Source organism: Patagioenas fasciata, chromosome 18, assembly GCF_037038585.1.
Source record: "Patagioenas fasciata isolate bPatFas1 chromosome 18, bPatFas1.hap1, whole genome shotgun sequence".
NCBI classification, from domain to species: Eukaryota; Metazoa; Chordata; class Aves; order Columbiformes; family Columbidae; genus Patagioenas; species Patagioenas fasciata.
This window is the reverse complement of record NC_092537.1, coordinates 5,166,668-5,181,791: the sequence shown is the minus strand read 5'-3', so window position 1 is coordinate 5,181,791 and position 15,124 is coordinate 5,166,668. Positions and strand designations below refer to the sequence as shown.

Here is a 15,124-nt window from a genome sequence, read left to right as displayed (position 1 = left end):
TGGAGGGAGAAAGAGCAGCGTTTCCCGGTAGAGAGGGCAGGGAGCCCCAGGCTCCTCCGGACCCGGGGGATGGGGGTCTCTATCACAGTAGATGGAGTTGGAGGTGGGAGGGGCTAGAGAGGGACCAGCAGTTGTGCGGAAGCAGCCGCGGGCCCTGCCCGCATGGAGGGGAGCTCCCACGGCCTCCCCGCCCCCGGGCGGGACCGGCCTCCCGCCCCCCCCGCTTCGCTCCTCCGGGCGGGAGAACCCTGCGAGCGGGGCGGGAACGGCGGCGGCGAGGAGCTCTCACGGTTCCGCTGTCCTGCGGGGGCCCGCACCGAACCGGTCCGGGCTATACCGAACCGGTCCGGACTGTGCTGAACCGGACTGTGCTGAGCAGAGCCCAACCGGGCCGAACCCAGCCGCGCCGTTCTGAACCGGACCGAGCCGAACCTCGGCCGCTGCGCAGCCGGATCGGGCCGCGCCGGACCGGGCCTAACGGGAACGGACCTAACGGGGCCGAACCGGGCGGGGCCGGGCGCTGTCCGCGGTGCTGAAGGCGGGCGCTGTCCGCGGTGCTGCCGCAGCGGCCCGGCCCATGCACCCCGGCCATGGAGGGCCCCGCCGCCGATTCGGGGGGGGGCGGCTACAACGAGGCGCTGCTGCACAAGGTAGGGCCGGGGAGAGGGGGAGCCGGGGAGGGGGCTGCAAAGTACACGGAGGGGTGTGGGGGGTGGTGCTGGAGTGGCGTAGGAGCAGTTGCCTGGGTCGGGCTTGAACTTCCCCAGCAAACTCTGTCCCTCTCCCCTCCTCGCTTTTCTTCCCCCGGTGGGGTCCATCCGCCACCTCCCATCACAGCGGGGTGGTGGGGGGATGCGGCTGCAGATCTTCCTCCCCCCCGCAGCGGTCGGGGCTGGGCAACCTGCAGGGCTCGGTCCTACTCCTCGCCACGTCCCGAGTGATAGTGGGGATGGGGGTGGCAGGATAGGGTTTGTTTGCAAAGTAAAGCGGACAGGAGTGCTGGAAAGCGGCCAGCCCCATGGCACAGCCCGCTGCCGGCATTCAGCTGCTCCCGCTGTCCTGTACATGCTCCGAGGGGGGTGGGGAAGCTGCACTCCAGGGCTCTGTTTGCCAGATACAGCCGGAAGAGCTGAGACTTTATTGCCATGAAACAGCCGTGTCTCAAGAAATGTCCATCCCTGCTCTCCTTGCTTTAAAATCCTTCTCTCTACGGGGTCCCCAGGACTGTGTTTTGTAACTCTATGTTGCACCAGTGGTGGCCAGGGATTCTGCTGTCCCTGCAAGACCTGGGTGGCTCAGACTCTGATGCAGGCTCTGCTGGAGCAGGGCTTTTGCTCCCTGCAGTCAGACGCTGCCTTGCAACTCCAGGAGACACGGAGGAGACACTGATCTCTGCCAGATCCACCCATCACTCCTTCTCACTGTCCTCATGTTGCTCTGCTGCAGTCCCCAGTGACTGTGCAGGGACCAACACCCCTGGGGAACGGGGGCAGGGTGGGGGAAAAGGTCTCAGTTGTGTGGATCCCTCTTCAAACACAGCAGTCTCTTTTACATCCTGCTCTACTCAGGGCAATGTGCCCAGCCCTTGATTAGCAGGAAAATATCAATTACTCTCATTTCTATTGTACACTGAGTACGTAGGACATGCCTCCGGGGATGACTCAAGAAACTTTGATTCTTTGCAAAGCTTTAACTCTCTCTTCTCCAGCAATGAGCTGCTGCAGTTAAGGAACAACATTGGTGGAAATGAGTCTCTGGGCAGAAGAGCTGCCCAAGCAAATAACCGTCCCAGTCTCATTTCCCTTGGTATCTTGCTGCCGCTCCTGGCTGGGTTTCTTGTCATGCAGAAACAAACCTGCTTTTGCTCCAGGGACATGAGGCAGCAAATACCTCACTAGATCTTTTTTCTGAGCAAGGAATCACCTTTCAGATGTGCTGAGAAACTCTGAGAGAGCTTTGCACTCTGGAGGTAAAGGTTAAGTGATTTCTGGTTGGTGGCTAAACCCAGGCCTGAGAAGGAAATGAGCTGGAAGCAAATCAAGGTGGGAGCAGCAGAGGTTTGTTCTGGGCTGTTCCAGAAAAGTTTCACTTGGCATGAAATGAGAGATTCTGCTTCCAGGTGATTCGACCCATTGCCAAATCCTTCTTCCTCCCCTTGGGTGCTTAGATCCATTTAGCTGGAACAAGCCCCAGAAGGAGAGGAACATGCCCCTGGGCTGTGGCTGATCCAAAGTGTTAGTAGGGGATTTGCAAACAGGGAAACCCTGTGTGATCTGAGCCAGTTTTTGTTTTGATTTGTTTGGGTTTTTTTTATGTGCAGCCCTGGAGCTCATGTCTACAGGGCTGAAATACAGCTTCTGCCAGGGCAAGGGCCCAACAGGGTTGGCAGAGGGCCCTGGGATTTGGCTTGAGCCGGTCTAAAGGGCTTGGCCATGGTGAAACAGTGCCTGGCAGGGTGGTGACAGCCCTGAGGTGTCCCTGTGGCACAGGACAGCTCGAGGCAGCATGTAGCAGCATCCAAGTTGCCCTGGAGCACTGCCTGGAGCAGGCAAGAGGCAGTGCAGTTTTGTATATAGAGCAGACAGAAATAAGTTTCAGCGATGCACCCCAGAGAGACTGTGAGATCCAGGTGGCCAGGGGCCGAAAGCCACGGCAGCTTCGCTCTCAGACCTCTGCCGGTGCCGCATCTTGGCTGAACTCCGCTGGCAGCTGTGCTGGGGTGCACGTACACAACTGACACAATTTGTTGGGTCAAATCCTGCCGACCTGGGAGCAAAGCTTTGTTCTTGGGCCTTCAGCAACTCTCAGAGAGCAGCAACAGAGCCCATGGAGGGCACCTCTCCCCACCCTGCATTGTCCAGGACGGGGGTTTTACCCTGTCAGGCCCCTTCTAGCTACATTTAGCTCAGTTCTGGTTACCACATGCTAAAACTCCAAAATGAACTGGGAAGAGAACCTCAACTCCCATGCACTCTCCCAGATCTCCTCCTGCTTGGCTGGCACTGGAAATGCATCTCCCTGCACTGCCTTGACAGCCATGCAAAACCTCTCTTCACTAGGTATGTCAGATCAAAAAGATCTCCTTTGCTCAGATCCACTCCACAGTGGGGTTTTTATTTTTCTTTCATGTTTATTTGGTGGTTTCCACTGTACTGTACATTCACAGAGTCCATGAGCTTTTCCTAAAGTCATTAGGAAAGTCTCTTGGCTGATTCAGGTCAACTTACTATTATTATTATTAAGTCATGAAGCAATTCATGAGTTGTCTCTATTATAAATCCCAATTAAATTATTGATAGGAGAGTCTGCCTTTTATACATGTTCTCTGTGTATCTTGGGCTCTGGAGGGTTTCTGGTGCTCATTCCAGCTCTCCTCCCTCTATAATTAATGCCATTCTCTGCATTAACTGCTCTCAAAGACAGTGCTGCAGGGTGCAGCTGGTCTTGTTGCATCTCCCAGCACCAGTATTTTACCTGAGAATAGTGTGTAGCACCAAAAAATGCAGTGCTCGGGTACAGGAGCCCTATGGAAAAGCCAAGGGGGCCTTGGGCAGGAAATTCCCCCCAGGGAAAGGGATAAGCTGGCTTGTTTGGTCCATATGCAAGGGCATCATCCAGAGATCTCTGCCTCACAACATACCCCCAGCTCCCTTGCAGGCTTCCAGTCTATAAGGGCTCCCACCTCTGCTTGGCAGGTCAAGCTTTTCCAAGGAGGCGTTTGGGGTTTGGGATATTTTTTTCCAAGGGAAAGCACTGATTCACTGAAGCGAGTCTTTCACTGAAGCGTGTCGGCGTTGACGGGCTCCAGGCAGGTTGTGGTGTGATGATTTATGCAAGGCAGGCTGCTGGTCTCATGCCAGTCCATGTTCCTGCTTTGTTTGTGGTCCTCAAGGTCCTTGGCTTTTGGTTCTAGCCCACTCCTTTGCGGTTTGTGGGGCGGCAGAAATGCAGTTATGGGTGCTGTGGCATGTGGCTGGGTTCTTTATGGCCTCCCAGGGCACAACGTCAGGTCTTAATCTGCCGGGAATGTTCAAATACTTGATTAAACACATTACTCTATGCTCATCTGCCCTGTGCTTCACAGGGAGGTACGCGTGACGCCTGAAGTGGTGCTAGGGTGGGGACTAAACACAGATCAAGGGCGGAAACAACAGATGCAGTGAAATGTGGCACAGGTGGAGGCAGAGAGTGGGGATGTTCAGTCCCAGCACCTTGCTGGCTCAGCCCTGCAGCCTTGCGGGTGGCAGGGGACCGGTGACAAGGTGGGGAACACAGCCCAGGGACCAGCTCAATGCTTGCCAGAGCTGCAGCTACAGGAACACCCATGTCCTGAAAGACAGAGCCAAACCCAATTCTGAGCAAGAAACCAGTTAGCAGAGTGTTTATTTTAACTTGTGTCCCTGCAAAAAGGTTCAAAGTGCCCCGGTTTCCTGAAAGGATGGGAATGTTTGCACCAGCGGCTCTGCCAACAAAACTGAGATACCGGCAGAGAGGGGAGGGAAGGCTTTGCATTTGCACCATTGTTCTGGGGTTTAGATAAACACAGGCAGGAGTAAAAGGGAGGATGGCCTCCTTGGGCATGAGATGTGGGTATCAGGACCATGGGGAGGTGATGGCAATGCCCCAGCTCTGACACCTGCACAGCTCCCTCATCCCTTCTGCTCTGGGACAAGCAAGCTTTGCTCCCTTGGGAGAGCCCTGGGGCTTCCCACAAAGGGTTGGAGAGGCAGAGGGGCCCTGTGACTTCAAACCTAATGCCCTGCTGGGGGACAGAGCTGTGGATCTACAGTGTTAAAGACAGCCCGGTGCCCTGGAGAGGCTGCGTGGCCGTGGCAGTGGCTGTGAGCAGCAGCTGTGGGAGATGGTCTCTTTGTTAAACAGTTTTGGACCTAATCCAGTGCTGCCAGAGTCCTCCCAAGGAGGTTTTCTGCCAGGGCTGTGTGAGCTACAGCTGCCTCTGCCTGGCAGCTTCCCGAGCCAGGGCAGGAGCATCTCTCCTGCTTGCTCTCGGTGATGGGTTGCACTTTGCTTTCTCTTCCACCTCTCTGCTCTTAGAGAGGCACAGCGGGGCTCTGTCACAGAACTGAGCCTGGGATGTGTTCTATTTACTACAGATATGGTCAGAGGAGTAGAAATTCCTCCCCAAGCAGGCGACAGGACCAAAAGTGACAGCGAAGGACAGGACACAGAGGGACAAGCCATCTGGCTGCAGCGCTCGCACCCAGCAGCCCGTGGGGACAACCTGCTGTCAAGCAGGGCTGTGCAAAGGAGTTGTGCCATGGGGCTCATGGGGGTGCCTTGGGGCTCATGGGGGTGCCATGGGCTGGGGCTGGGCTGGTCCCTCCTGATCCCACTCTGTTCACTGCCGCATCCCCCAGCACCCCCTCCCCAAATGCCTGCCCACCAGCTGCACGTCATGCTTGCCAGCTCGACATCACCAGCTCCAGCATGCTGACATCTCTTTACTGGTCCTTGCAGACAATCCTGGTTGGAGACAGTGGCGTGGGGAAGACGTCTCTTCTGGTCCAGTTTGACCAGGGCAAGTTCATTCCTGGCTCCTTCTCTGCCACCGTGGGCATCGGGTTTACGGTAAGAGCCTGGCCCATGTGCCTGGGCTGTGCAGCCTCACTCACCCTCACGGGAGCAGTTTAATTTGGGTAATCATGTTCTATGATTCTATCATTCTAAGCGATGTTAAGCACAAAGAATCGGGAGGATTTATTTTGGTGCTGCTGGATGAAGGGGCAGGTTTTCTGTGTTATTACTGTCAAGCTGGGGGCAGCCATTCTTCAGGCTGCTGAGGGGGAATGGAGGATGGATGAGGCTTCGTGTCACAGAACTCATGGTGGGGCCGTGCCTGAGCAAAGCCCTTTGCATCACACATGGAATCTGCCGTTGGAGTGGCCCTGGTATCCTGGGGAGAAGCCAGCCTGTGTCCTGCCTGCGAAGCCCAGGGTCCTTGCAAAGTCAGGCAGATGGTGGCAGTGCCTGGGAAAAGCACTCGGCTGCTGTCCAGTGCTATTTGCAGAGCTGCCACGGGGCTGGCAAGTGGCTCCAGTGCTCATGTCCCCTCTCCTTGGGGGAGCCCAGGACAGAGGCAGCGATTGGGACCTCATTGCACAGCAAGACTGGCATCCCTTCAGCAGCCATGGCAAGGCTGGGCCTCAGCAAGAGGCTATTACCACAGGGATTTTCTCTCTAGCTCAGGCCAGGGAAGCAGGGAAACACATGGTTCTGGCATGAGGAGTCTGGGACCAAGCAGCCCAGAGACAACACTGTGGGAATGCCAAGCCCTGGGCAGGCAGAGGCTCAGCTGTGATCCCGACTTTTGCCAGCTCCCGGCTGTCTCATTTCCCCTGCAGTGATACCAGCGTGTAGAGGTGATGCTCAGCCAGGCGTTTGTCCTGCCCAGGCAGCTCTGTGAGTACCAGTGTGGTTTGCCATTTCCGCCCAGCCCCCCTCCCCAGCAAGCTGCAGGGGAGTTCAGCCGCTTCCAGGAGCTCCGTGCCTCCAGCCTTCGGTCCTGGGCACTTTCCTGGCCAAGGAGCAAATATAAACTATAAATCCCCTGGTGGGGTCTGAGCGGAGTTACAGGACTGGAAATACAGGTTCCCTGTCCTGAGGGGCAGAAGAAGCTTTGGCTGGAGCAGGAGCCGGCAACCGGGGGAGGCAGGGAGCTCGGAGTCATTGTGGGGGGCATCTCTGCCATCGGGCCTCCCACGGCCACGCTTGGCCTCCCCCGGTGAGCAGTGAGGGACATGTATCAGCACAGTGCCGGGCTGGAATCCCACCCGTCTGAATCCCAGCAGTGTGAGCAGGGCCAGGGGGGTTGCACTGAGATTAGCCCTGGCACGGGGGGTAGGACTAGCTGGGGCCATGGGCTGTGTATCCTGGGGAAAATAAATCAGAGGGACCTGAAGGCTCCTGTCCACACAGTGATGCTTGTGAGCTTGAAGACTCCAGGCAGCCATAGCACATGGACCTTGGTGGTGTTTCATGGAGTGAGTTTTTGGATAACACAACATCCCTGGCTCTTCCAACTTCTTCACAACATCCCTGACTTCTCCTCCATTCCTACACTTTTTTCCCAAATGAAGTGCGCTGTGAGTTGGGTCCCAGAGCTCAGCACAGGATGCTGGGGGCTTTGAGCAGTCAGGGGAGCAGGAACCTCGGCAACCGTCCCAGGGAAGACACACGGGCCGCTGAACCAGCTCCTCACAGTGTGGGGTTTCCAGCTAACAGATGCTGCTTCGGGTTTCCTCCTGGCTTCATTGTGCCATGTTCTGACCCGGGGCCCAGTCTGGCAGCTGTCAGGGCTGCAGGGGACAGGGCAAACTCCCCCACCCTTGGCTGGACTTTGGGGGTAGGAGTGGCTGCTGCTGTCCCTGCCATCCCCACTGAGCCGGCGTGGTGGGGGGTGATTTGGCAGCACTGAGGTCTCTGGCCCCACACCCCGTGGGGGACAGGGGGCTGTTCATTTGTGGGGTGAGCGATTCCTTCTCTCCCCATCCATGTGCCCGGAGGGACAGGCCACAGCACTGCCCACCGTCTGCTGCTGCCGAGCCCCCGGCCTACCCCCGGGGTCCCGAGTGAGGGTGCAGGGGGGGCAGGTTTCCAGCCTTGAGCCTCCTCTTCCTCATCCCGCAGCCAGACCGGGCAGGGAGGCGGCCGGGGCAGAGCCTTGGGGGTGGCATTGGCCGGGGAGGAGGAGGAGGAAGAGGAGGAGGAAGGCGGGTGGGGCCGCGGCTGCCGCTGCCCCCGCGGCACCGGGACTCGGCGGCTCCGCTCGGACGCACCATGAGCGGCCCCGGTGGGGCAGCGGCGAGCGGGACCCCCCCGGCAGGGAGCGGGGACACCCCGGCGGGGAACGGGGACACCCCTGCGCTGCCCCGGGACTACGAGCTGGCCGGCAAGGTGAGAGACGGTGCCGAGGAGGCGGGGGAGAAGAGGGATGGAACCCCCAGCCCCGCCACGGATGGAGGTTGGGGCTCGCCCCCAGCCCCGGGGAGAGCAGGAGTGCTCCGGGGAGTCCCGGTGGCCACCCGCTTCCTCCGCCATCGTGCCCAGGAAGCGACTGCTGTCCGGGGAAGGGGGAGGAGGTGAAGGAGCCCCCCCGCCTCCGCAAATGCCCCCACAGCCCTGCGAGGCATCAGGTGGGAACCCCTCTCCCCAAGTGCCCCTCTCTTCCCCAGCCCAGCTCGGCCCAGGGTCACTGTGGAGAAGCACCTTTCTCTTCACAGTGCCACAAGGGAGCCATGGGATGGGTGAAGCTTTTACCCAAAAACTTTGATCCGCAGCCCCAGGCTGAGCCCAGTGCTGCCGATTCCATCCCTGAGACCTCTCGCTGCCTCGCTGAGCTGGCTGCCAAAGCAGTCGTGCATGCTGCCCCCTTCCCTAAAATGCTTTTATTCCTTCGCCTTTATCCCCTGTGCTCTGACTTCTTTCATGAGCTGATACTAGAGAGCAATTTTTATGTTAGAGGGAGGAAATCAGTTGCTAGCTTGATCTGGAGTGAGGTGGAGGCAGAACTGGGTGATGTTCCCAGCCTGGGCTGGGCAGGGGTGTCCCAGGGAAGGATTTGACCAGCAAAGTAGATTGGCAGGAGGCAGAGCATTGCCAGCCCCCAGCTCTGGCTGTCCTGGCCCGTGGGTGTTTGCAGTGCCATCCCTGCGGAGGGTGGCCATGAGGGGTGGCCATGGCTCACTGTGTTTGCCCGGCCCTGGGGCAGTGGGACCACATGGGTTTGCTTTGCTGACTCCAGTGTCCCGCAGGGTGGGTTTTCAGGCATGAACCTTCCTGCTCGAGTCCTGCTTGCTGCTAATTTTCGGCAGGGGATAGATGCAATCAGCATCAGGTTAATTATTGCTGGGCAGGAAAGGGCTGCTTCTGGCAAGCAGGGAGGAGAGCACAGTGTCAGGGTGTCAGGCAAGTCTGTGCCTATGGAGACCAGTATCGGTCCTGGCTGTGCCTACGGACATCAGCATCGGTCCTGGCTGCTGCCCGCCCAGGTCCGGTGGTGCTGGAGCAGCCAAGGAGCCTGGGCTCAGCCTGTTTGCTTAGCAGGAGGGGAAAAGGCACTGTGTTTGCTTTGGTGTCTGTGGCAGGCACAGCCTTGGGCACCAACAAACGAGAGTCCCGGACACAGCAGCGTTTGCCCAAGCCATGCATCAGCCCTTGGGCTGGGCTCACACCCGGGCCGGGGGCAAAGCGTGGGTGGAGGCGGCTCCACGTGTCTGGGACCTGCAGGCGGTTCTCCAGGAGCCTCCTGGGCTGGGAGACAGCCAGGAGACATCTCTTCTTGCTGCAGGACCTGCCTTCCCACCAGCTCTCCTCTTCTGCTTGCCCCTTCTCCGGTGGCTGGGGGCTGCTCTGCTGGGACATCGCTTGGCTGCACCCTTGGGGGATCTCATCCCACCCCTAGCTCTTACAGGGCTTCCAAACCCAGCAGGACCAGCCCTGGGGAAAGAAACGGAGGGACACAAAGGACTGGGGGGCCGCTCAGCACCACTCAGGGATGCTGCTCCCCCACCCTCCGTCCCGCTGATTCCTCTCCCTGCGCCCATCTTGCAGGTGATGTTACTTGGAGACTCAGGCGTGGGGAAAACCTGCTTCCTGCTCCAGTTCAAAGACGGGGCCTTTCTCTCCGGGACGTTCATAGCCACCGTGGGCATAGATTTCCGGGTGAGACCACCACAACTGCCAGCCCCTCACCTCCCCCTACCCACGCCTCAGCCAGGATTGGAGCGCTGAGGCGGGGGAACGGGGTGTTTCCAGCCTCTGCACCCCAAATAATCTCCCAACCGGCTGCAAGCGCTTGATGAAACTTTCCACCTCTCCCTGAGGGAGCGGTTACAGATGGAAGAGTCTGCTGGGAATGTCCCCTCTTGCCTTTAAATCAGCAAAAAACCTTGGTTTAGCCCATCCTGGCTGGGGGTGTGCGGCGGATGGCTGGCACGCTCCAGCTCCCAGGGACAAGCTCTGGTTCCTGTAATTTTGTACCTCGAAAGGGCTGAAATCAGCTGCTGAGGAGTTGTTAAGTTCATTGGTTCCCATTTAAACCTTCCCACTGCTCTCTGTCCACCCAGTTTCAGCTGCAGGGTGTCTCTGGGGATGCACAGGCAAGCGGAGCTGTTTGCAGCACAGGGCAGAGCAGTGTCTCAGCAGCCTGGAAGTCACGGGGATGTTCCTGGGCAGGGACACGTGCCGCGTGCGGTTGGCGCTTCCTCTGCCTCCGCAGCCGTGTGGGTTTTCTGCCGCCTTTGCTGCCTGGGCTGCTCTTGGCTTGCAGCAGGGAACTGGGGGGCTGGTGAGCTGGGGTTGGGTGACAAGGCTGGGGGGGTTGCTTTGGAGGCATCTTGTGGCCTGTCCCTCCAATAAAGTCACAAAAGAAGGAAAATCTGCAGCTCTCTCTGCCTGGTGCAAGTGTTGCCATTCTGTGTGAAGTGTCCCCTCCAGCAGCTCACAGCTTCCTAGGTAATTGCAGAGTCTCCTAGGGCACGTTTTTATTTTATTCAGCCCATTTTCTCAAACTTTGTCATTTCCACATGGGCTGAATTTGCATTTCAGACAATTCCAGGCAACCGAATTATTTATAGAGGTCTTATCTTTCCAGAATCATCTCTCCAAGTACATTTCTTAAGAGTCTTAAAATAACTCTTTGGTAACTCATGCTTTTCTCTTCTTGGGCCTCTGGAGAGAAGCCCCTGTGCTCCTGAGTAGGGTAAAGCAGTTGCCTAAGCCCTCCCCAATACCCGCCTTCCTGCTCAGTTGCAAATGCTGCTTCCCTTGACTACAAACCACCCTGAGCTGCGACATTTCCTCCTGTTGTGTTGGATAAAGTCATCTGCTACCTGCAACACCCAGCTCAGTGTTTGCAGCCACATTTAAGGGCCAAGCAAAGCTCCCACCAGCAAGGAAACCTAAACTGGACACCCCGAATCACCTACTGAGCGTCCACAGGCTGTTTGCAGCAACCGAAGGCCTTAAATTGCTGCAATTAGCCCAAATTTTTAGTGCAACGGTTATTCCTTTGGCATGTGGAGTGAAGGAATCCTGGTAGAAGGGTCAGTGCTTGATGGTGGGCAAACTTCATAAAAGTGTACCAAGATGTTATTAATAAATGTATAAATGCATGCTGCTAGCCCGGGGCTGCCTGGCAGGAGCTGGTGCAGGTCATTGTCCCCAGCCCTCATCAGTCGTTAGGGGACTCAGGACAGGGGCACTGACTGTGGGAGATGAGCAAGGCAGCAGATTCAAAGCAGTTTGGGATCTTGCTGTCCTGCCTCCGTCAGGGCCTCATTCTGCTTGTTTCCACCCCGGCATGAGGCGATGCTGCCACGCAGCATCACAGCCCCCCAGCAGCACCAGGGTTTGTAACAACGCGGCTTCAATGTCCAGCCCCATGAGCAGCCTGGTTGCATCTCGTCAGCTCGGAGGCTGCAGCCTAGAGGCCAGAGCAACCATATCAAGGTGCGCTTTGGGCTGATGAACATGCTCTCTTTCTTTCTGCAGAACAAAGTGGTGGCTGTGGATGGCGTGAAGGTGAAGTTGCAGGTGAGCTTTGGGATGGGGTGAGCAATTCCCAGCTGTGCTGCTGGAAAAAAAAGCCCGGAGTGAGTGTAGGTGGGTTGGGGGCTGCAAGGGCATCCCCAGATAGGGGGTTTCCCCTCCTTGTTCTCACTGGGATGGCTTCTTGGCAGATCTGGGACACGGCAGGACAGGAACGTTTCCGCAGCGTCACCCACGCCTACTACAGGGATGCCCAAGGTGAGTTTGGAGTCTGGTGGGGACTGGGGTGGCCAGCCAGGGCACATCCCTGCAGTGGGGCAATGCAGCTGCCTCTTCCCTTCCAGCCCTGCTCCTGCTCTACGACATCACCAGCAAGATGTCCTTTGACAACATCCGCGTGAGTCCCCTCCATGGGTTGGGAGCGCATTTCTTTATGGGGTTTGGGGTTCTGGGTGCCCTGCATGACTTGCTGGGTGTTTGGGGCAGTTTGAAGCCTGTTTTACATGTAAGCAACAGCTGTTTTGGGCCAGACCCAGCCAACTCGGAGCTCATCCACGGGGTGCCTGGCTGGGTGCTGCATGGCTGGGTGAGTTTTCTTTAGAGATATGGAAAGTGGCTGGAGGGAGAAAGTGTGGCTTGGGATGGATGTGAACTACTTGGAGGCTTGGGCCATATCTAGAAGATGAGGCATTTACAGCAGTGATGCTGGAACGGTTCCCACGCCCCCAAAAAAGTCATTTTCAGCACCTTTGTGGGATGGGGGTGAGGGCTGAGAAGGAAGGGGTAGGGGTATGGCTCACCCTGATGCAGCTCCGCTGCCACACAGGCCTGGCTGACGGAGATCCATGAGTACGCCCAGAAGGATGTGGTCATCATGCTGCTGGGCAACAAGGTGCGTGCAGGGTCCTGCTTCACCCCGTGCTGTGCCGTGACATGCCAGCCCTGCCCTTGCCATCCCTGGTTCTGTGGAGGGATGGGGCTTTGTGGGTGCTCTGTCTGCTGGCTGGGTGCACCCTCCGCCCGTCTCTGCTGCTTTCTGGGCTCAGCCAGGACCAGAGGTGACCCCAGAGGTTTGGGGGTATCATAGGGGGCCGCGGCAGCCAGTGTCACGGGCAGCCAGTGGAGGGCAGCACGAGGCTGAGACTCCCAGTATGGGATGATCACAGTAAGGGATGCTGCTGGGTATGGGATATCCACCCATGTCCTGAATGTACCCCCAGATCCCAGGTAGCCCCAAGTCCCAGATACCCAACCAGGTCCCAGACTCCTTCTGGGGGTTCCAGATGCTGCTGGGTGCAGGTAATTGGCTGCCCCTTGAATCCTGGATGATGCTGGGTGCTTGCTGCCCAGCAGTGTAGCAGAAGCCCCCATGGGTCCTCGATGTCTGCTTGCCAGATGTCCCCAGGGTGCCAGTTGGCCTTGGTATATGGTGACACTTTCCTTCCCTTGGCAGGCTGATGTGAGCAGTGAGAGGGCTGTGAGGACGGAGGATGGAGCATCACTGGCCAGGGTGAGCTATGCCAGGGTCTGATCCAGCTGCAGCCTCCCCAGACAATTGCACGTTCCTCAGGGTCCCTGTGCAGCCATTCTACCCCTCTGGTGGTTACCCAGACCCACTGGCTCTGCCCCAGGCATCGCGGCAGTCACTTGCACACAAAACCTGGGGCAAGGCAAGGAGGGGATGGCACCTTGTCCCCAAGCTTTGGCCAAGGGACAGGGACAATTTGGAGGGGCAGAAGGGTATTTTGGGGCTGGCTGCTGACGGGACCATGCTGTCCTTGCAGGAGTACGGGGTGCCTTTCATGGAGACGAGTGCTAAGACGGGTATGAACGTGGAGCTGGCCTTCCTGGCCGTTGCCAAGTGAGTACCTGGGGGACAAGGGACCGAGTGAGGGAGATGGCCCCTGCAGCCCCACTGCCCCTCACACCGGCACTGGAGTGGGCGGGTGGCAGTAACACAGCCCCACCACCCCAGGGAGCTGAAACAGCGTGCGGTGCAGCCGCTGGACGAGCCCCGCTTCCAGATCCACGACTACATCGAGTCACAGAAGAAGAAATCCAGCTGCTGTGCCTTTGCCTGAGAGTGGCTGGGAGGAGCTGGCTGGTGAAGCGTGGGCCAAATCCTGCCCTCCAGCACCCAAGGGAACCAGACTGACAAGCCAAGCGTGGAGGGGACAATATGGCAGAATGGAGCATGCACGAGGAGAGACATCACCCCAGTGCTGGGATCCAGGGGCTGGATCCTACTGCCCTGCGGGACCATGTCTGGAGCTCACTGCTGCCATCAGCTTTTGTCATCCTGCCACCACGAGGGCAGCGACGTCCCCATTGCGTGTGTCCCGGTTCTGCTGGAGGGAAGGGCTGGGATAGCAAAGTGTCTGGCCAAGCCTGCTCCCTGCCCCTGCAACTGATGTGAGAAATAAAGCTCCCTGGGAGCACCCAAGTGACACTTGGGACACTTCTAGTACATGTGGCAATATGGAAAAACCTCTATTTTCCCCTTTTGTAGCTGCGGGAATGAGAGACTTTTTTTTTTTTTTTTTTGAATAACGAGAAAAACCTTTTTGTTTTCAATCCCTCCAGACAAAATCATCTCCGGCCCCACATAGGCTGGAGCTGGTGGGGTGGATGGGGATGGGGGTGAGGGCCCAGGCTGCTGTGCCTGCTGATTCCCAGGACAGGCTAGGGTTCTCTCCCATCGCTGCACATGTAATGCAACAGCTTGTTCCTGCTGCTGGCAAATAGTAACTGAAACCCACTCTCTGGAGAGCAGATGCCTGAGATGCTTCAGCCAGCAAACACTGCTCCGTTGGCTCAGTGGGGCACAGGGTGCAAGGCTCAGGTCCCACATGAGCGCTACCTGGAATGGTGAGATGGTGAATATTTGGTTATGTAGCTGAAGAGCTGATGTGAAGGGCAGCTGCGGAGGCCATGGGACTGGCCAGCACATCCGTCCCTACCAGCACCTTTCCCGGCCTTGCACCCAAGCTGCTCGTCTCTCACTGGCCCCGGTGCCTCGTTCACCTCTGCTCTGCTCCCGGGTCTCTCTTTGCAAGTTTACCGATTAAAGCTGGGTATTTTCGAGGCTTTGCATCTGCCTGTTTTGGTTTTTTTATTGTGTGAGAAATCCCTGCCCTGGGTCTGCAACGTGGGAGGCTGCTGCACCCAGGCGCTGCAGAGCAGGGGGGCCAGGGGGCCCTGGAGCAGCTGTGGGGAGGGGGAAGCACCCACGGTCCTTTCCTCTCCACCAGAGCTTTCATTGCACATTTCAGACAGTCCAAAGGTGAGAGGGGAAGAGTAAACATGGCCTGTTAAATTAAAGCCAACCTCCTCCCCTGCTGTTCTCATGGTGCGGAGTCCAGCATTCCCCAAATAACTCTGTCTTCCCACCAATGGCATTGCTGCTGCCGCTTGGCTGATGTCTGCAAAAAATGCTGGATGGCTTCAACACAAACAGACGTTGGCTCTTTTCTGCTTTCCCCCCTCCAGCCTGAGCTCCTTTAACGTCACATCAAGCTGCAAAGGGCCATGGCAGGAGGAGGCAGCTGGAATGTGACGGTGCTGCCTTCATCCTGCCATCCCATGGGTGCTACCGGGGTCTGCCAGACCTAAAACC

At 57.7% G+C, this 15,124-nt stretch overlaps 1 protein-coding gene across 5 annotated transcripts; it reads left to right on the top strand.

The window, feature by feature from the left end:
* The first annotated feature begins 224 nt into the window (after window positions 1-224).
* RAB37 (RAB37, member RAS oncogene family) lies at window positions 225-14,601 on the top strand. 5 transcript variants are annotated; one of them, XM_071816544.1, is made up of 9 exons: window positions 225-650; window positions 5,479-5,589; window positions 11,512-11,553; window positions 11,700-11,766; window positions 11,835-11,905; window positions 12,335-12,400; window positions 12,962-13,018; window positions 13,293-13,369; window positions 13,484-14,601. In XM_071816544.1, the coding sequence occupies exons 1-9, from the start codon at window positions 591-593 to the stop codon at window positions 13,587-13,589; spliced, it is 657 nt and encodes a 218-aa protein (XP_071672645.1). In that variant the 5' UTR covers window positions 225-590; the 3' UTR covers window positions 13,590-14,601. The 5 variants fall into 5 exon arrangements, with proteins under 5 accessions (XP_071672645.1, XP_065708469.1, XP_065708467.1 ...); XM_065852397.2 differs by having other exon boundaries at window positions 227-650; window positions 11,853-11,905; XM_065852395.2 differs by lacking the exons at window positions 225-650; window positions 5,479-5,589 and adding exons at window positions 7,740-7,914; window positions 9,571-9,681 and having other exon boundaries at window positions 11,853-11,905.
* The last annotated feature ends 523 nt before the right edge of the window (window positions 14,602-15,124 follow it).